Below are 22,136 nucleotides of genomic sequence, written 5' to 3'. Positions count from 1 at the left end.
CAAGCTTGACAACTGTTTGGTCACAAAGAAGGAAAACTCTGCCCTGAGTACAGGACAGTTAAAGGGGTTGTAAAGGTTTGTTTTTTATTTTCTAAATAAGTTCCTTTAAGCTAGTGCATTGTTGGTTCACTTACCTTTTCCTTCCATTTCCCTTCTAAATGTTTTTCTTCTTTGTCTGAATTTCTCACTTCCTGTTCCTCCTCAGTAAGCTCTCCACCATCATCTGAGCTGTTCTGGGTGGGGGTTAGTCAGCGTGCTCGCCCCTTACCTTGGGACTACATCCCTGCGGGGAGACGCTGTTAACGTTCACATCATCTCCCTGCAGGGATGTAGTCCCAAGGAAGGGGGAGGGCACGCTGACTAATCCCCAGCCAGAGCAGCTCAGATGATGGGGGCAAGCTTATTAAGGAGGAACAGGAAGTGAGAAATTCAGACAAAGAAAAAAAAACATTTAGAAGGGAAATGGAAGGAAAAGGTAAGTGAACCAAAATGCACTAGCTTAAAGGAACTTATTTAGAAAATAAAAAACAAACTTTATAACCCCTTTAAGACCAGACATGGAATTGAACCTTGCCCTATTCACTCCAAAAAGACCCTTATTCATAGGCAAGGAATGTGAGAAAGATCTCCATTTTGTAACCCATGCCCCATGCCAATATGTCACTATCAGGAGTCCTTCCCAGATAGCAAGGATAGCTTGCCACAAATTTGTGGCAGTGTTGCATTGTTAAGGCCTGTACACACGCTTTGATTTTCGGACGTCAGTTGTGTTATGACGACCGATCGTCCGCGAATCTTACCGTTAGTACGGTGCTTTCGACAGCCGATTTCACTTTTTGGTCAGACAAAAGCTGGATGTGCAGACTATAACATTTTTGGCGGATGCGAACTCAACGTCTGATTTTCATTTCATTAGTATGGTTTTTGTCCGAAAAAAATGCTCAGAAACGAAAGAATACATACAAAACTATTCAACACGTTTCGTCACTTCTAACATTGTATTCTGTCAAATGAAAATTTTCATATTGTTAGTAACCTCTTTACTTTCGAGACTAGCGTGCCACACAAATCAAAGCGTGTGTACGAGGCTTTCTTCTGTTAACTTGCTCCACATCTTCACTGGCAATTTGTACACTTGCAGAGCACTTGAAGCACAAGTTCTAGTCAAAGTGGAGGTTCACCCAAAAAGTAAATTTTTAACATTAGATTGAGGCTCATTTTGTCAAGGGGAATCGGGTAGTTTTTTTAAATCGAAGCAGTACTTACCGTTTTAGAGAGCGATCTTCTCCGCCGCTTCCGGGTATGTGCTGCGGGACTGGGCGTTCCTATTTAATTGACAGGCTTCCGACGGTCGCATACATCGCGTCACGATTTTCCGAAAGTAGCCGAACGTCGGTGCGCAGGCGCCGTATAGAGCCGCACCGACATTCGGCTTCTTTCGGCTACTCGTGACGCGATGTATGCGACTGTCGGAAGCCTGTCGGAAGCCTGTCAATCAAATAGGAACGCCCAGTCCCGAAGACCATACCCGGAAGCGGCGGAGAAGATCGCTCTCTAAAACGGTAAGTACTGCTTCGATTTAAAAACAAATCCCTGATTCCCCTTGACAAAATGAGCCTCAATCTAATCTTAAACATTTTTTTTCCGGGTGAACTCCCGCTTTAACACTTTTCCAATTTGTAGAAAATTTGCGTGGCAAGTCTCTAGCAAGAGCAAAGTTGCAGTGGTGAGTCTACAGCAAGAGCTCTGCAAGTCTATACCATGAAAATTCAGCCACAGTGACCCCTGTGGTGGGATGACTATTGCACAACATAACTGGAAGTTGATCTGGAGTCATGCAATGCAGACTTAATGCAATTGTGCAACAAACTTGTGAAGCCTGGCGAGTCTAGCAATAGCTTAGAAAGTCATTTTTAAACTTGCAGCTCAATTGCTTGCTATCTGGGTTTAGGGACAGTATAGTGTGACAGAGACACAATACATTCTAGAATTTGTCCAAATCTCGCCCTAAAACTCTTAAAATAAGCGTGATATAGGTATAGGACCTACTAATAAGGTCTCTGAGCTGAACATTTTCATGTAAAACAATGGCTTTATGCTAATCCCCATTCTTCATTCTTCTTTATGGTAAGCCCCATCAACTAACCTGCGCAGGACTTCTGTTCATCTGTTATCTGCTCCAACCTTCCCAGCAGGGCATCAATGTTTGTCTTGATTTGTGTAAGCTCTGATTTAATAGTTTGAATCTCGTTGCTTCTTACTACAAAGAAAAATCGAATCTCAGTAAGTCATTGTCTTTTAATCAAATTATAAACCTTTAGTTAATCTGGTTGAAAAAAGACGAGTCTATCTAGTTCAACCAACATAGAAAAAACAAAAAAACACACAAATAGAAAACCTCCATATATACAATCCTTTAACCACAGTTAATCCAGAGGAAGGCGAATAAAAACCCACAATAAAGCACCATAGAAACTGACGTCTCCAAACTTTCCAATAAAGGGTCAGTTTAATGTTCTTTAGACTTGGGTGGGGGTCAGACTGAGGCCAGTGGGAGTAGGAAATACAATGAAGGGGCGGATTTTTAAATTATGGGCAGTGGTGGGGGCGTAATTTTTATCGATGGGCAAACAAAGCCTCATCCTTACATTTTGCTTTTAAATGTCCTTATTTCTTCTGAGAAATCCTCACTTCCTGTTCTTCTATCTGTAACTCCACACAGTAATGCAAGGCTTTCTCCCTGGTGTGGAGTGTCGTGCTCGCCCCCTCCCTTGGACTACAGGATAGTCAGGACGCTCTCTACATTGCAGATAGAGATGGGAGCTGTGTGTTAGTGGGCATCCTGACTCTCTTGTAGTCCAAGGGAGGGGGCGAGCACGACACTCCACACCAGGGAGAAAGCCTTGCATTACGGGGTGGAGTTACAGACAGAAGAACAGGAAGTGAGGATTTCTCAGAAGAAATAAGGACATTTAAAAGCAAAATGGAAGGATGAGGTAAGTGAAGGAGGACTGCACTAAGGTAAAGGAAACTATTTAGGAAAAAAAAATTGTACCTTTACAACCCCTTTAAGGCCTGTTAGCGATCCAGCGACTGGCGATTCCGACCAATTACCAGTGTCATGGTCATTATCAGTCAGTCGCCCATCTGACATCAGCCTTTAGGATCATTGAGATTCAATTACTTCACAGTACGAGCAGCTAGAGAGGTGAGTGGAGCTTGATTTGGAGCTGTTTTACTGCTTGTTAAGAATATGTAAATAATAATTTTGTGAGTTAGCACTTTCCTCACATGGGGCCACTTGTGTCAGATGTGCCTTCCCTCTTTCCCATCTCTATAACCCCTGCACAGACTCCCCCAGACAGCCTGATGTGATATTTCAGCTTGTGTGCATGGAATTTCAAAATTTCTAAAAGAAGGATGATTTTAGTTAACAGCCGTTTAAAAAAAATGTAGTCTTTCTGTTGCATTACTTTTCTTTCTTTGCACTTACATCTTAACTTGGCTGCATTCCCTGTGATGGCTGCTGATCTTGCGAGGAGCTTGACTGGTAGAGCTGATTTTACCCGTCGTACCAGAGGGACCGTCACACGTGGGCGTTTTACTGGAACTGCTCGAGGAGCTGGTGACACTCTTCCGCGATACTCAAACAGCCTTGGTAGATGGAGAGAAACAGGTTGTTTATCACAATGCCCTGTGTATCTGTTATGTTTTATAGCATATATGATACCATAAGCCCCATCATATCCGAGAAAGTAGAAGTCTGGAGCTCTTCTTAGGGGTTGTTAAAAAACGAATTTTAAAAAACATTCGCACAGCTGTCACAAATAATCTCCATATTTTTCCTAATATGTTTAATTCCTAGGATCGTCAGCTCCATCTAGTGGCCATGATGCAGTATGTTGCTGAAACACATCAATTTAAGAAAATACTGCATTGTGGCCACTGGATGGAGCTGACGATCCTAGGAAATAAACAAATGATGTACATTTATCATAATGAAGATGTATGAGATACTGGCACAACAAATTTTATGAATAGACCCCCAAAAGTAAATGTAAACCCTAACTGACCGTAGACTAGGGTTGTCCCGATACCATTTTTTTAGGACTGAGTACAAGTACCGATACTTTTTTTCATGTACTCGCCGATACCGAATACCGATACTTTTTTTTAAATGTGTCCCCAAATGCAGCCATGTCCCCCCACATATGCAGCCATGTCCCCCACATATTGCAGCCATGTCCCCCACATATTACAGCCATGTCCCCCACATATTACAGCCATGTCCCCCACATAATGCAGCCATGTCGCCCCACATATTGCAGCCATGTCCCCCACATATTCCAGCCATGTCGCCCCACATATTGCAGCCATGTCCCCCACATATTGCAGCCATGTCCCCCACATATTCCAGCCATGTCCCCCACATATTCCAGCCATGTCCCCCACATATTCCAGCCATGTCCCCCACATATTGAAGCCATGTCCCCCACATAATGCAGCCATGTCCCCCACATAATGCAGCCATGTCGCCCCACATATTGCAGCCATGTCCCCCACATATTCCAGCCATGTCGCCCCACATATTGCAGCCATGTCCCCCACATATTACAGCCATGTCCCCCACATATTCCAGTCATGTCCCCCACATATTACAGCCATGTCCCCCACATATTACAGCCATGTCCCCCACATATTCCAGCCATGTCCCCCACATATTGAAGCCATGTCCCCCACATAATGCAGCCATGTCCCCCACATAATGCAGCCATGTCGCCCCACATATTGCAGCCATGTCCCCCACATATTCCAGCCATGTCGCCCCACATATTGCAGCCATGTCCCCCACATATTACAGCCATGTCCCCCACATATTACAGCCATGTCCCCCACATATTCCAGCCATGTCCCCCACATATTGAAGCCATGTCCCCCACATAATGCAGCCATGTCCCCCACATAATGCAGCCATGTCGCCCCACATATTGCAGCCATGTCCCCCACATATTCCAGTCATGTCCCCCACATATTACAGCCATGTCCCCCACATATTACAGCCATGTCCCCCACATTTTACAGCCATGTCCCCCACATAATGCAGCCATGTCCCCCCGGCGGCGGGGGGGGGGGCAAGTATTCTATTCAGGTATCGGGGGCATTTGCAGGAGTACAAGTACTCCCGCAAATACTCGGTATCGGTCCCGATACCGATACTGGTATCGGTATCGGGACAACCCTACCGTAGACCCTGCCTAGGTAATGTGAGTAGCAATGGACACCTGCAATGTCCATCAGAAGCTTGTGTGATAGGATGACAATGTAGGATAGCAATTACGAAGGGGAGAGAGAGTTGTCGCCCCATAATAGGAAGGGCCTGAACAAGGACCTTAATAGCAGGATCACCAGTTATCATTTTACAAAAAGCTGCAGATTTAAAAAATATTGAAATTTACTTTTCAAATTACATAATGAAAGTTGGAAAAATACAACTTTAGTGTTTGGGTTTACATATTTACATAAATACTTTAGGAAAAACTCCAGGGAAATGCCTAAATAAAGTTGACATATACCGTGTATATAATATATATATACACAGTTGTGCTCAAAATTTTGCATAACCTGGTAGAAATGTTGCCATTAATATTGAAAATATGACTGATCATGTCAAAAAACTGTCTTTTATTTAAGGATAGCAATCACATGAAGCCATTTATTATCACACAGTTTTTTGGATTCCTTTTTAATCATAATAAAAACAGAAATCACCCAAATGGCCCTGATAAAAAGTTTACGTACCCTGGAATGTTTGGCCTTGGTACAGACACCAAAGGTGGCACACACGGGTTAGAAATGCAATTAAAGTGGAGTTCCTAGTTCCTAGTCTGCGGTGGTTCAACTTCCTGTCCTAAGACCCCATTGCCTCCTGGGAAATGATGACACTCATATCCCAGGAGTCTTTGGGCATCACTGTGCCTAAAAATCACCCAGCATGCACCTCTCCCTGAAAACCAGGAAGAAAAAGGAACTGGGCTTCACATGCCCACACATATGATGGATACGGCCACAACATGAGCTGGAGGATATAAGGCAAGTGTTTGCAATGATTTCTGGAACGATTGGGGAGCTATTAATATGTTTTAGGGACTATTTAATGTGATTCATTTTAGCTTGCAAAAAAAAAAAAAAATTATGCCAAGAACCCCGCTTTAACTCTATTTGCGCCTACTTGGGGCCATAGACAAAGCCATTTACAGTCACAGTCACAACACAATTCAGTAAAAAAAATTCAGGAGGGCCCTGCCTACGAGAGCTTACAGTCTCTAACAGCTCAGGAATGTATTCATGCACACTTAAAAATTACTAAAAGGTCTATTTTATTACTGACTACGCCTACTAATAATAATATATATCTTTTTTATCACAAACATTTTAACCACTTGAGACCCGCGCTATTGACAAAAGACGTCAACAGCGCGGCTCTCAAGTGCCAAGTGGACGTCTTTGGACGTCATTTAAAGTGCATTACCCGCGCGCGCCCCTGGGGGGAGCGCAGCTTTTAAACACTGTCCCGGCGCATCGCTGAAGAGCCGATGCGTGTACCTGGCGGCCGCGATGTCCGCCGGGTACCCGCGATCGTCGGTAACACAGCAGGGACGTGGAGCTCTGTGTGTAAACACAGAGCTCCACGTGCTGTCAGAGGAGAGGAGACCGATCTGTGTCCCTTGTACATAGGGACAAAGCATCGGTCACCTCCCCCAGTCAGTCCCCTCCCCCCACACAGTTAGAACACACCCAGGATACACATTTAACCCCTTCCTCACCCCCTAGTGTTAACACCTTCCCTGCCAGTCACATTTATACAGTAATTAGTGCATTTTTATAGCACTGATTGCTGTATAAATGTGAATGGTCCCATATTTGTGTCAAAAGTGTCCGATACGTCCGCCGCAATATCGCAGTCCCAATAAAAATCGCAGATCGCCGCCATTACTAGTAAAAAAAAAAATAATAAAAAAAAATCATAATTCTGTTCCCCATTTTTGCGCAAACCAGTCGCTTATTGCGATTTTTTTTTTTTTTTTTACAAAAATACATAAAAAAATACGTATCGGCCTTAACTGAGAAAAAAAAAAGTTTTTTTTTTTTTAAATTGGGATATTTATTATATCAACAAGTAAAAAATATATATATTTTTTAAAATTGCCGTTCTTTTTTTGTTTATAGTGCAAAAAATAAAAACCGCAGAGGTGATCAAATACCACCAAAATAAAGCTCTATTTGTGGGGAAAAAAGGATGTCAATTTTGTTTGGGAGCCACGTCGCACAATTGTCAGTTAAAGCAACGCAGTGCCGGAAGCTGAAATTTCACCTGGGCACGAAGGGGGTTTATGTGCCCAGTAAGCAAGTGGTTAATGATTGTAATATTTAACTGCTTGCCATCCAGCCACCGCAGTTATACGGTGGCAGGTCGGCTCTGCTAGGCGAGAGCACGTAGCTATACGTCACCTCGCCCAGCAGCCAATAGGGGCAGCCATACTTAACCCCTTCCCCGCCCCCTAGTGTTAACCCCTTCACTGCCAGTGGCATTTTTATAGTAATCCAATGCATTTTTATAGCACTGATCGCTATAAAAATGCCAAATGGTCCCAAAAATGTGTCAAAAGTGTGCAAAGTGTTTGCCATAATGTCGCAGTACCGGAAAAAAAAACGCTGATCGCCGCCATTACTAGTAAAAAAAAAAAATATTAATAAAAATGCCATAAAAATACCCCCTATTGCGCAAACCAATCAATAAACGCTTATTGCAATATTTTTTTTACGAAAACTATGTAGAAGAACTAAACTGAGGAAAAAAAATGTTTTTTTTATATATTTTTGGGGATATTTATTATAGCAAAAAGTAAAAAATATTATTTTTTTTCAAAATTGTCGCTCTATTTTTGTTTATAGCGCAAAAACTAAAAACTGCAGAGGTGATCAAATACCACCAAAAGAAAGCTCTATTTGTGGGGAAAAAAGGACGCCAATTTTATTTGGGAGCCACGTCGCACGACCGCGCAATTCTCAGTTAAAGCGACGCAGTGCCGAATCGCAAAAAGTGCTCTGGTCTTTGACCAGCAATATGGTCCGGGGGTTAAAGTGGAGGTTCACCCAAAAAGTACATTTTTAACATTAGATTGATGCTCATTTTGTCAAGGGGAATCGGGTGTTTTTTTTTAAATCGAAGCAGTACTTACCGTTTTAGAGAGAGATCTTCTCCGCCGCTTCCGGGTATGGGCTGCGGGACTGGGCGTTCCTATTTGATTGACAGGCTTCCGACGGTCGCAAACATCGCGTCACGATTTTCCGAAAGTAGCTGAACGTCGGTGCGCAGGCGCCGTATAGAGCCGCACCGACGTTTGGCTTCTTTCGGCTACTCGTGACGCGATGTTTGCGACCATCGGAAGCCTGTCAATCAAATAGGAACGCCCAGTCCCGAAGACCATACCCGGAAGCGGCGGAGAAGAGCCATCTCTAAAACGGTAAGTACGGCTTCGATTTAAAAAAAAACACCTGATTCCCCTTGACAAAATGAGCATCAATCTAATGTTATTTTTTTTTTTTCGGGTGAACTCCCGCTTTATGTGGTTAAAATGGAAACAGTTACAATAATAAATATCATTTCCACAAATCCCTTTTTATTCACTGTCATAGCCAGCAGGGGGCGCTGTGACTCTACAACATTTCACATGCCGCACACACTCCTTTCATCATGCTGCTGTGGGTTTCAATCACTTAGAACTATTCTTTTCTCATAAAAGCATCCTCTGTTGTCTGTGTGCCGTCAGTAGTATCGGTTTTAATAATAGCTGTTAAGGTTTTTAGGCCCACTTCCATTATTTTTTCCTTTTTAGGCAGCGGCTTTAGAAATTTGTAAAGGGTTGACGGTCTTCAATTTTTCACTTAACCTATTTGTGTATATCACAGAAAATTTTATTATGTGTTCCTTCTCTTTTTTTGTATAGCATTTTGTACTCTGCTTCCTGTCTATAAAAAAAAAAATATATATATATATACACACACACACACAACATGAGCCACTGTTGTGCATTCAGCAAAAGCAAAAAGCTAGCTACACATGTATAGGTTGAAAGAAAGTTGTTTATTGCCACTGCTCCAGGACATGACACAAAGCTGCTTTCTGGATACAAAGGAATCCTATACATAGCGGAACTGAACAACATCACAAGGAACAGCTTGAACCTGTCCACTTGTAGCTAAATACTGCTGAAAAGAACTAAGAGGGAAAAAGCAGTATATCTAGTAAAGGACACACAGTGCACATAGACAAGCCAGTGGGTTGAAAATGGCTGAAGGTCTTAAAAAAATTAAGTGCCCCATAAAAATAAAAAGGAACTGCTGATCGAGATGAAATCTTGTGGAGAATACTTTATTCTCTTTTTTCTTGTGTGATAAAGTCTAGCAGTGAAAATAGAAACTGGTTATGTAGGGTAGCCTTTTTCGACCAGAGTGCCCAGGCACCCTGGGGTGCCTTTAAATTTCTTCATGGGTGCCCTGGCAAAATTTCTCGAAATTGCCCAAAACTTGTACACAAGTCAGTGGGAAGAACAAGCTTATAATTAAAGGGGTTGTAAAGGTAAAAGTTTTTTCACCTTAACCTCCCTGGCGGTATGATTCTTTCAGAAAAAAGGTGCTGAAAGCGGTACCATTATTTGCAAGGAAATTTGGCGTTTTATACTGTAGGTCTGTAATTTTTAGGAATAACTCACTTAAATCTGACCAAACAAGAGACTAGTAGGCATCCCGGGTATGAAATTTTTTTAAAAACAAAATTATAAATTCTAATATAATAAATAATTATAAATAATTATAACAAGTAATAATATAATTATAATAAAAAATGATTCAATAATGTAATCAAATCAAAATCACTGAAATTTGCTCAGTTGCAGAATTGTCGCTGTCATTACTTTTATTTTTTTATGACGAATTTCCCCACAAATCGCTATCGCACAATTCTGCAAGTGATTATAATTTATTATCGCTGTTTTCTAGCTGCTCTAAAACCATTTTTGACATAAAGGGACACTTTTGGTTGCTATGGACAATCTACAGTTTTCAGGCAGAAACAACAGTTTTTATTATATAAAAGTACATGTAGGGCACTGGGCAGACCACTAGGGGGGTGTGTAGTTTTTACATACAGTACTGTAATCTATAAGATTACAGTATACTGTATGTAATGTGTTTGTTTACGTTTTTGAATTTGGCGCCGTTCTCCACTCCCGTGCATCGTAACGGAGATCGGTGGCACAGGAGGACACTGTGTGAATCGAGCGAGGTCCCGCTCGCTCACACAGCGCGGTGGCATCGCTGGATCCAGGGACAAGGTAAGTAACTTTGTCTGCTGCTGCAGCGAGGCAAGCCAGAGTCTGACTCTGGGTTACGGCTTTTGGTATGAAAATGTCACCCCGAGTCAGACTCAGGAATACCGCCAAGGGGGTTAATGCATTCTATACATTAAGGTGAAAAAACATCCGACAATACCGCAAATCGAATGACACCTACAGTTAGAACACTATACAGGGAACATATTTAACCCCTTCCTCACCCCCTAGTGTTAACCCCTTCAATGCCAGTCACATTTATACAGTAATTAATGCATATTTATAGCACTGATCGCAGTATAAATGTGAATGGCGCCAAAAATGTGTCGAATGTGTCCACCATAATGTCGCTGTCCCAATAAAAATGGTGCCTTAACTGAAAAAAAAAAGGTTGAGAAACACTAGGGTAGAGGCACAGAGGTACCTGGTGGACCCTGATGTATGTTGCAACACTATGGACCCTGATGTAAAGGGCAACACTATGGACCCTGATGTATGTTGCGACACTATGGACCCTGATGTAAAGGACAACACTATGGACCCTGATGTAAAGGACAACACTATGGACCCTGATGTAAAGGACAACACTATGGACCCTGATGTAAAAGGGCAACACTATTGACCCTGATGTAAAGGGGAACACTATGGACCATGATGTAAAAGGGAACACTATTGACCCTGATGTAAAAGGAAACACTATTGACCCTGATGTAAAGGGGAACACTATTGACCCTGATGTAAAGGGGAACACTATGGACCCTGATGTAAAGCGGAACACTATTGACCCTGATGTAAAGGGGAACACTATTGACCCTGATGTAAAGGGGAACACTATGGACCCTGATGAAGGGGATCACTATTGACCCTGATGTAAAGGGGAACACTATGGACCCTGATGTTAAGGGGAACACTATTGACCCTGATGTAAAAGGGAACTCTGATGTAAGGGGGTCTCTGGTTACCAGAGCCCCCCTTACACAAGAGTCCACAGAGTTGAGACATCAATGCGCCCACCCCCCATCCGAGCCCTGCCTGAACCTGCCCGACTTTGAAAGGGCATATTTTTTATGGGGCAGCCGCTTCCCGTAACCGACATTTACGGACAGTTTGTAAATCAGCTTATTTTTACAAACTGTCCAAACATTTATGGACAGTTGGCAACCCAGCTGCACAAGCTGGACTGAGACCATGATTCTCATTTAACTGTAAACTCATGAGCTGTAAAAGTATTTACTATGTTGACTATGGACAATTATGGATATTTTATAACAAAATGGGTATTGTATTGTGTTTGTGTGCAGTAAAATCATTTTTAGTGAAATTATTTGTTTGATAAACAGTTGCACTACTGTTGTGTTAAATAACAAAATGCATTTACCATACATTTTATACTCCAGGCTCTTTTCTTTAGTAAAATATATACTGTTTTGGGGGTTTTAACTCATCTTCAAAATGTACAAGTTTACAAATGTGTAAAATTAACATAAAAATTGGAGAATCCCCCAGGGTGGGGCTTTTTAGGCAACAGTAGTACAAGTAGTCATAGTAGATACAAAAATATATAGTAGTTTAATAGTAACAAAAGGTATCAAACAATATATGGTAAACATGTATAATACAATAGTTTTAAAAACAACACATATAGGGTGTAATTTGAAAAGAGTAAAGAGTCCACAATGTAAATACTGGGCCCAACGCGTTTCGGGTTTCCTTCTTCAGGGACCGAAGTATGTGTGGAGTCAGAGAGTGTAACAAACAACTTTTCTAGAAAGATAAATAAATAGCAATGTGTTGAAAATAATAACAACATACAATGGAAATTAAACTGGTACAGATAAGAAAACATCATACCACCCAAGACGTTTCAACGGCTCAATACACCCCTTAGTAGGACATCGCAGTCGGGACGCATGGCAAACCTCAGATGGTGAAGAGAGGAATGAGGACTGGCATCCTATATCGATCACAAAATAGCAAGACCTTTGGCCCGAAGTGTCACAGCGTAAAAAATTAATTTGATTGTATTTTTATTTTTACCTGTCCCAAAATATAAATAAAAGGACAAGATAATGGTAACGGTGCCGGAAGCAAACAACCGCAGAGGAAAACTGAGCCAAAAAATTATTATTATATATAAGGTGAGAGACATACCTGTAATGTCAAAAAGTAGCCAAAGAGGTCAGTAGAGAGCTCAGAAGCTAGAAAATGAGAATAATATAAATGACAATTTAGGGATATGCAGAGTGTGAGGAAATGACATTTAAGGCAATGAAAACAGGTTGGGAGTCTAGCTCAAAGACATCAAAGGAAGCAATAATTACAAGGGAAAAAGAGAAAACCACCAGCAGTGTGAGGTATATAATGGTGCTGCAGCCGTCCAGCAATGTCTGACATTGTGGGGCTGCTTGGCTTTAAATAGGAGAGGGGAGGGACGGGGGAGTAGGGTGGGAGGCGTCTGTCAAGGAAGGCATGAGTTACTATAGGTCAGTGTGGAAAAAGGGGGCGGTGCTGGAAAGTGTCAGCGTGGAGCGCCTCCAAGTGAGGATGGGGGAGGACGGGTGTTTTCCTCTGCGGACGGGAGTTTTCCTCTGCGGTTGTTTGCTTCCGGCACCGTTACTATTATCTTGTCCTTTTATTTATATTTTGGGACAGGTAAAAATAAAAATACAATCAAATTAATTTTTTACGCTGTGACACTTCGGGCCAAAGGTCTTGCTATTTTGTGATCGATATAGGATGCCAGTCCTCATTCCTCTCTTCACCATCTGAGGTTTGCCATGCGTCCCGACTGCGATGTCCTACTAAGGGGTGTATTGAGCCGTTGAAACGTCTTGGGTGGTATGATGTTTTCTTATCTGTACCAGTTTAATTTCCATTGTATGTTGTTATTATTTTCAACACATTGCTATTTATTTATCTTTCTAGAAAAGTTGTTTGTTACACTCTCTGACTCCACACATACTTCGGTCCCTGAAGAAGGAAACCCGAAACGCGTTGGGCCCAGTATTTGCATTGTGGACTCTTTACTCTTTTCAAATTACACCCTATATGTGTTGTTTTTAAAACTATTGTATTATACATGTTTACCATATATTGTTTGATACCTTTTGTTACTATTAAACTACTATATATTTTTGTATCTACTATGACTACTTGTACTACTGTTGCCTAAAAAGCCCCACCCTGGGGGATTCTCCAATTTTTTCTGTTCATCAGGGGTGTCGGCAACCATTTGAGACCAAACTGCCAAAGATGTTCTATTCATATTTTTGTAAAATTAACATGGGTGCAAAAAAAAAAAAAAAAGCAAAAACAGCTTTGTGCCAGAGGATTAAAGAGGGTTGTAAAGGTAAATGTTTTTTCACCTTAATGCATCCTATGCTGGGCAGTCAGGGATGATTGGTTCGGTGAGGGGAGTTACAAGCACTGATCTCCCTGTATAGATTTCAATAAAGCCCGACAGCTTCTCCTTGGCCCCCCCCCTTTTCAGCTGCTTTAGTGAAATCTATACAGCGTGATCGGTGCTTGTAACTCCTCCCAAAGCCGCACCGATCTCTGCTGACTGTCCCTGTATCCTCCTCCATTTCCCCCATCCATGCTGCTCTCCCCCTCCGTGCTCCGTGTCCCCCCTCCGTGCTGCTGTCCTCCTCCGTTCTGCTGCTCTCCCCCTCCACGCTCCGTGTCCCCCTCCGTTCTGCTGCTCTCCCCCTCCACGCTCCGTGTCCCCCTCCGTTCTGCTGCTCTCCCCCTCCACGCTCCGTGTCCCCCTCCGTTCTGCTGCTCTCCCCCTCCACGCTCCATGTCCCCCTCCGTTCTGCTGCTCTCCCCCTCCACGCTCCATGTCCCCCTCCGTTCTGCTGCTCTCCCCCTCCACGCTCCATGTCCCCCTCCGTTCTGCTGCTCTCCCCCTCCACGATCTGTGTCCCCCTCCGTTCTGCTGCTCTCCCCCTCCGCGCTTGGTGTCCCCCTCCGTTCTGCTGCTCTCCCCCTCCGCGCTTGGTGTCCCCCTCCGTTCTGCTGCTCTCCCCCTCCGCACTCCGTGTCCCCCTCCGTTCTGCTGCTCTCCCCCTCCGCGATCCGTGTCCCCCTCCGTTCTGCTGCTCTCCCCCTCCGCGCTCCATGTCCCCCTCCGTTCTGCTGCTCTCCCCCTCCGCGCTCCGTGTCCCCCTCCGTTCTGCTGCTCTCCCCCTCCGCGCTCGGTGTACCCCTCCGTTCTGCTGCTCTCCCCCTCCGCACTCCGTGTCCCCCTCCGTTCTGCTGCTCTCCCCCTCTGCGCTCCGTGTCCCCCTCCGTTCTGCTGCTCTCCTCCGCACTCCGTGTCCCCTTCCGTTCTGCTGCTCTTCCCCTCTGCACTGGGTGACACCCTCCGTTCTTCTGCTGTTCCCTTCCACGCTCCATGCCCCCCCTCCGTGCTGCTGTTCTCCCCCTCCGCGCTTCCTGGTGTCAGCCACCGTTCTTCTGCTGTCCCCTTCCGCACTCCGTGTCCCCCTCCATATCCTCCTCCGCCTCCTCTGTCCTCGATCTGTCAGGATGGAGAGCGGAGGTAGGAACCGCTAAACCCGGCTTCTACCTTTTCCGAATGAATAGAGTCAGTGATCACTGACTCTGTCCATTCATATAACTGAAACATCGTAATCTGTGTTAACAGGGCTAAAAAATAAAAAATGTATTGTAAAAAATAAAAACATATAAATAAAAAAAAACACCAACACCATCCAACCCCCCCCCCCCCTCAAAAAAAAAGAGAGCATTGTAAAAAAAGTTTAGGCCGATATGTATTCTTCTACATTTTTGGTAAAAAAATCGCAATAAGCGTATATTGATTGGTTGCACCAGGGGCATTTTTAGTATTATGATTTTTTTACTAGTAATGGCGGCGATCTGCGATTTTTATCGGGACTGCGACATTATGGTGGACAGATCGGACACTTTTGACACATTTTTGGGACCATTCACATTTATACAGCGATTGGTGCTATAAAAATGCACTGATAACTGTAAAAATTTCACTGATATGGAAGGGGTTAACACTAGGGGGCGATCAAGGCGTTAATTGTGTTTCCTCTCTGTGTTCTAACTGAAGGGGGGTGGGACTGACTAGAGGAGGAGACTGATCGGAGTTCATACTTTGTATAAACACACAATCAGTCATTTCTCCCCTGTTTACACACACAGATCCTGGTTCTCACTCTGTCACGAGCAATCGCGGGTGCCCGGCGTTCATCACGCCCGGCGGGCACTCGCATTTGCATTTGTGATGGCTGCCCTGCTGACGGGCACAGATAAGCTGCAATGATGGGCATTGATGAGACTGCACTGATAAGGCAGCATGTATGAGCAGGGCACTGATGATTGGACACAACTAATCACATGGTAATGAGCCAACGTCATTGGCCATTTACCCTGATCGGTGATCGGACACAGCGCACCACCAATCGCCACGCTGCGGCTAGAATTGGAGAGAACGAGAGCGGTCCCACCCGACCATCATTTTACTAAACGGTGGGTGGGAACCAGGTAAAGTAGCAGCCTATAACCCAATGTCCTGTACTGTATGATTAGGAAAAATGTATTTACTATGATCGTCAGCTCCATCTAGTGGCCATAAAGTGGTACATTTCCAAACCATGTGGTTTTTGCTGAATGAATAACATATGACCTGGAGAGAAAATAACCTAACAACATTCAGTTTTGCCCCCATTTGCACAGAACATATGTAAATTCATCTGCAATTTTTTTAATGAATACCCTTTAAGGTCTTATTTTAAACAAGCAATGACACAGCCAACGTGTTTTTTGACATGACCAATCTTTGTCACTATACAAAATTCAAGTATCTCATATCATTTGTGTATGTCAAGCCTGTTATATCGTCTTTTTGTATTCTTTGTTTAAGAAAATAAAATAATACAAACTATGGGCCAGATTCTCGTAGAACTGCGGCGGCGTAAGGTATCTCCTTTACGTTACACCGCCGCAAGTTTTACGGGCAAGTGCTTGATTCACAAAGCACTTGCCTGTAAACTTGCGGCGGCGTAGCGTAAAGTCCACCGGCGCAAGCCCGCCTAATTCAAATGATCCATGTAGGGGGCGTGGATCATTTAAATTAGGCGCGTTCCCGCGCCGATCGTACTGCGCATGCTCCGTCTCTAATTTTCACGCCGTGCATTGCGCGGAATTACGTCGCAAGTACGTCATTGGTTTCGACGTTAACGTAAATGGCGTCCAGCGCCATTCACGGACGACTTACGCAAACGACGTAGAATTTTCAAATTGTGACGCAGGAACGACGGCCATACTTAACATTGAGTACGCCACCTAGGAGGCATGTTTATCTTTACGCCGCGTAACTCTAAGGCCCCGTACACACGACCAAACATGTATGCTGAAACTGGTCCGCGGACCAGTTTCAGCATACATGTTCGGTTGTGTGTAGGCGCGAGCGGGCCGAATTCCAGCAAACATTTGCGCGCCGGGCCTTTTCCCAGCAGACAAATATTCCTGGACGTGTTTTAAAACCGTCCGCTGGAATCCTGCCCGCTCGGACATGTACGGTCGTCAGTACAGACCTACCGTACGTGTCCGAGCGCCCGCCGTCCCTCGCATGCGTCGAATGACTTCGACGCATGCGTGGAAGCCTTTAAATGGCAGGCCCGCCCACGTCGCCGCGTCATCGCCGCGTCATCGTCGCGGCGACGACGCGGACACGCCCCGCGTATTGTTTACGCGCGGACTTCTGTACGATGGTTAGTACAGCCCTCGTACAGAAGCCCTCTGGCAGACATGTACGGTGAAAACGGTCCGACGAACCGGTTTCATCGTACATGTTTGCCCGTGTGTACCGGGCATTACGGAAACGACGTAAAATCACTACGACGGGCAAGCGTACGTTTGTGAATCGGCGTAACTAGTCATTTGCATATTATACGCCGACCGCAATGGAAGCGCCACCTAACGGTCAGCATAGATATTGCACCCTAAGATACAACGGCGCTGGCCGTCGTATCTTAGGCATGTTTAAGTGTATCTCAGTTTGAGAATACACTTAGACATACGACGGCCTTAGATTCGGACTTACGTCGGAGTATCTGCTGATACGCCGGCGTAATTCTATGTGAATCTGGCCCTATGTCTTATCTGACCTTTCGTCCCCCCCATGACAAAACACACTGAAATAAAAGACTGTACAGAGGCAGGGCGCTCTTTCTAGCACGGGTGAAGGCGGCGAGCGTGTTAATGTCGGCCCCCCCCCGTTGTGCCGCTTGACAATGTGGAGATGTGATTGCATTCGCCAGGCTCTGATTTCTTCCTCCTCCCCCCACCCCACGGCTGGAACGCAATTCACAATGAGACAGAGAACAAAAATAGGTCATAGTGCATTCATGCAGCTTCACTCACCTCTCATAGAAGTCATTTCTGTAGTAATCAATGTCAAAATCATAGCCGCTGTGAAGAGAATAGAGGGAATTTTAAATTGCAAGCACACTGGGTGAAATAAAAAAAAAAAAAAAATGTTCTTGGTGCTGGTAGGGAGGGATTGGGGTAAGCGACTACATGGAGGAGATCTGCTGGAGCTTATTTCATAAAAACCATTACCCTGTGTGCTGGGGTGGATTTCCCCCGGGCCTACTATCCACCAGCTTTATGCTGTAGCCCCTGGTATCTGTACAACACTAAATTACACATTAAAGGAGTCATTCATATTTAACCTGCCCCCTGCTGGGAGAACCTACAGGTCTATGGGAAACTGCCTTCTATAGATTCCTATAAATGGCTGCGGAGGAGGGAGGCTGCGCCACCTCTGCTGAATATTTTAACAACTACATTCGATTTAAATGAACATATAGGTCTGAAATCGTTAGAGCGCGTGCTGCAAATTTATTAAAGGCACAGGATCATTTTTCAGCAATAACGTTTTAATTTTTATTAATATTTTAAAGCTTACAGGCTCATTCACACGGTCATAGGCATATTTTTTTTGCACAGAACATAGGGCCAGATTCACGTAGAATCGCGGCGGCGTAACGTATCGTAGATACGTTACGCCGTCGCAAGTTTTCATCGCAAGTGCCTGATTCACCAAGCACTTGCGATGAAAACTACGCCGGCGCAAGGTGGGCCAATTCAAATGGGCGTGTGCCATTTAAATTAGGCACGCTCCCGCGCCGGACCTACTGCGCATGCTCAGTTGCGCAATTCCCGTCGTGCTTTGCGCGCCGTGGCGTCATTTTTTCGAACGGCGACGTATTCCCGGACGTGTTACGCAAACGACGTTAAATTTTACATTTCTACGCGGGAACGACGGCCATACTTTATACAGCAATACGATTGCTGTGTAAAGTTAGGGCAGGTCAAATAATGACTAACTTTGCGACGGGAAACTAGACTAGCGGCGACGTAGCGAACGCGAAAATCCGTCGTGGATCGCCGTAACTCCTAATTTGCATACCCGAAGCTGGTTTACGACGCGAACTCCCCCCAGCGGGGGCCGCGGTACTGCATCCTAAGATATTATGGATATCTATGCGTAACTGATTCTATGAATCAGTCGCATAGATAGAAACAGAGATACGACGGCGTATCAGGAGAAACGCCGTCGTATCTCTTTGGTGAATCTGGCCCATAGGTTTTTGCTGGCCGAGCTAGATGAAGGTCTTAGGTAAAATAAACGTGTAAAGTACGGGCTCGTTTACACTAGCAGGCGACGGGCGGTAAAACCTTGTGGTTGAGCCACATGTCTACCACCCCTCAACCTCAGGGTTGCCAACTGTCAGTAAATTTACAGACCCTTTGTAAAAATCTGTGATTTTTACAACTGTCAGTACATTTTTTAAGGCTAGTAATTTGTCATGCTGTGTTGACTTTTTAAGTGTAAATAAGGTAAATTACTGTATTTATTGGCGTATAACACTCACTTTTTTACCCTGAAAATAGAGGGTAAACTTTGCCTGCATGTTATACGCAGGGGGCTGTGGAAAAAAAAATCCGGAAATTTCCCTCTTAAAGTTAGGGGGCCAGATTCAGATAGGAGATACGACGGCGTATCTCCTGATACGCCTTCGTATCTCTAAGGCCGGCCGGTCGTATCTATGCGACTGATTCAGAGAATCAGTTACGCATAGATATCCCTAAGATCCGACAGGTGTAACTGTGTTACACCGTCGAATCTTAGGCTGCAATTCCAGGCCGGACGCTAGGTGGCGCTTCCGTATCTTTTACGCGTCAAATGAGGAGTTACGCCGATTCAGAAACGAACGACCGCCCGGCGCATTTTTTTTACGTCGTTTGTGTTCGACTTTTTCTGGCGGAAAGTTACCCCTGCTATATGAGGGGTATGTGCGGCGTATCCTATGTTAAGTATGGCCGTTGTTCCCGCGCCGAGTTTTGAATTTTTTACGTCATTTGCGTAAGTAGTTCGCGAATACGGCCGGACGTAATTTCCGTTAACGTCGAAACCAATGATGTCCTTGCGACGTCATTTGGAGCAATGCACGCTGGGAAATTTTGCGGACTGCACATGCGCAGTTCGTTCGGCGCGGGGACGCGCCTGATTTAAATATTACACGCCCCCTACCCGCCGAATTTGAATTCGGCCGGGGGATTTATGCTACGCCGCCGCAACTTTACAGGCAAGTGCTTTCTGAATAAAGCACTTGCCTCAAAAACTTGCGGCGGCGTAACGTAAATCAGATAGGTTACGCGGATCTAAAGATCCGCTAACCTATCTGAATCCGGCCCAGGGTGCGTGTTATACGCCTGTGCGTGTTATACGCCGATAAATACGGTACTTGTTATGGGTATTGTTAGTGTTTCCATATCATGTTTATATATGGATTGTCTCAGTATTGAAAAGTTTTGTCATTTTTTAGGTTGTCGGTAAAGAATGTGCTCCATCAGTAAATTTTCCATGTCTTGTCAGTAAAAAAAATGCAATGGGAGGTTGGCAATGATCCAGTTTGTCCCAGAACTCTTTAACAGCAGACCCAAACCGCAAATCTTATTAAAGTCTATGGAGCCAAAACTAGAAAAGGCTTATATGCAAGTTATTGGCTATAAAATGGGTATGGGGGTCCGGGTACTGCCCTGGGGGACATGTATCAAAGCAAAAAAAACATAAAAAAATATTGTTTTTAAAGGAGCAGTGATTTTAAGTATGCTTAAAGGGGTTGTAAACCCTCATTTGTTTTTTCACCTTAATGCATCCTTAGCATTAAGGTGAAAAAACGTCTGGCAGTGACTGGCCCCCCAGCTCCCCTGTTTTACTTACCTGAGCCCCACGCTGTCCCTCTCTGCGCGGGGTCCCGGCTCTTGATTTGATAGATTGATAGCAGCACAGCCATTGGCTCCCACTGCAGTCAATTAAATCCAATGAGGCGGGCACTGGGGGGCAGGGGGCGAGTCCAACATTCGTGTCTATGGACGCCGAATGCTGGACTCGAGTGCGAGCCCGCAAGGTAACCCCCCGGGAGAGTGCTTCTCCTAGGGGGTTATCTGATGCGGGGAGGAGACGCCGAGGGACCCCAGAAGTCGAGGATCTGGGCCACTCTGTGCAAAACCAGTTGCACAGTGGAGGCAAGTATGACATGTTTTATTTTAAATAATAAAAAAAAAAGGAACCGTTACAATCACTTTAAAGTGAAACAATAAGCATGAAAAATTCCTTTAAATATAGTGCCTGGGGGGTCCCCGTAGTCTGCCTGTAAAGTGCCACATCTGTACCATGTATAGAACCTGCTGCAGCAAAACTGACACTTATAAAGAAAAAATTCTCATTTAAATAGATTTTCCCTGCAAGATTTCTTTATTTGGACAAGCTGGTATTTAGAAGCTGGGCATGTGGGTGGCAGTGACTGTATTTTTTTTCCCGATGCAGCAGATGGGGCAGAGAAATGTGCCTGCTATAGTTTACAACTGGTGGTGTGCTGATGGCAGATGTGCTGCAAGGACCTGTGACACCCGTTGCTATACCATCATGAGATCATGAGATATAGCACATATCTGAGATGTGGGAAATGGGCCGGTAGATAACAGCTCCACAATCTGATGGAATAGGGTGGCTGTTCTCTACTCTTCCATGATGGCTGCCTCTGGAGGACATCCTGCCTCATTGGGGTTGTTTCTCCCCCTCAGTTTGATCCTCTGCTCTATCCGGCCCCCAAGCCGCGTCAGTGACCCCATCATAATTATTCTCTCTATCCTCATCATCACTGGAGTCAACTTGGCAATACGGCTTGGCTGCGGCTGGGGGAACATGACTGCCAATATGTTGTTTATCAGTGTTCTCCACTCTCTGTAGGCTCATGGTACTCTTCCTCTACCTCAAAATCAACATCACAATAAAGTAATGTCTATGCATCCTCAAGAAGCAAGTGGCTGATGCTGTGTTCAAACAATTCAGCTGACTCCTCCATGCCTGATGCTGGGGCTATGGCAGGAGTAGCTGTGGACAAGGAGATAGAATAAGCCACTCTGGCAGCTCTGGTGGACTGTGCACTAGTGTCAACTTGGGTCATAGAGGATGAGGATAGTTTACTAAGCCAGTACACCACCTTCTCTTCTGTGGCTTAATAGCATTGGCAACATCACTAAATAGGGACAAACGTGCCCTTCCTGAGGACAGACCACGTCCACCTTTGCCTGTGGACACAGAAGCTGCTGGCCCACTCACAGTGGCATGGGAACATCTGCCTCTCCTTGTAAAATAAAATACAATTTAAATCTATAAAAAAAGGGGGAAACCAGCGT

At 44.6% G+C, this 22,136-nt stretch overlaps 1 protein-coding gene across 2 annotated transcripts in view; it reads right to left on the bottom strand.

Moving 5' to 3' along the window:
- Window positions 1-22,136, bottom strand: part of RALY (RALY heterogeneous nuclear ribonucleoprotein) — a 264,917-nt gene that overhangs the window by 8,762 nt on the left and 234,019 nt on the right. For both annotated transcript variants that reach the window (XM_040330366.1, XM_040330367.1), the window contains exons 5-7: window positions 17,790-17,837; window positions 3,494-3,654; window positions 2,147-2,260 (exon numbers count right to left, since the gene is read on the bottom strand). In XM_040330366.1, coding sequence (XP_040186300.1) covers window positions 2,147-2,260; window positions 3,494-3,654; window positions 17,790-17,837 — 323 coding nt within the window. The remainder of the gene's footprint in view (window positions 1-2,146; window positions 2,261-3,493; window positions 3,655-17,789; window positions 17,838-22,136) is intronic.

This window comes from Rana temporaria, chromosome 12 (assembly GCF_905171775.1).
Source record: "Rana temporaria chromosome 12, aRanTem1.1, whole genome shotgun sequence".
Classification (NCBI taxonomy): domain Eukaryota; kingdom Metazoa; phylum Chordata; class Amphibia; order Anura; family Ranidae; genus Rana; species Rana temporaria.
This window is presented reverse-complemented; position numbering and strand designations above follow the sequence as displayed.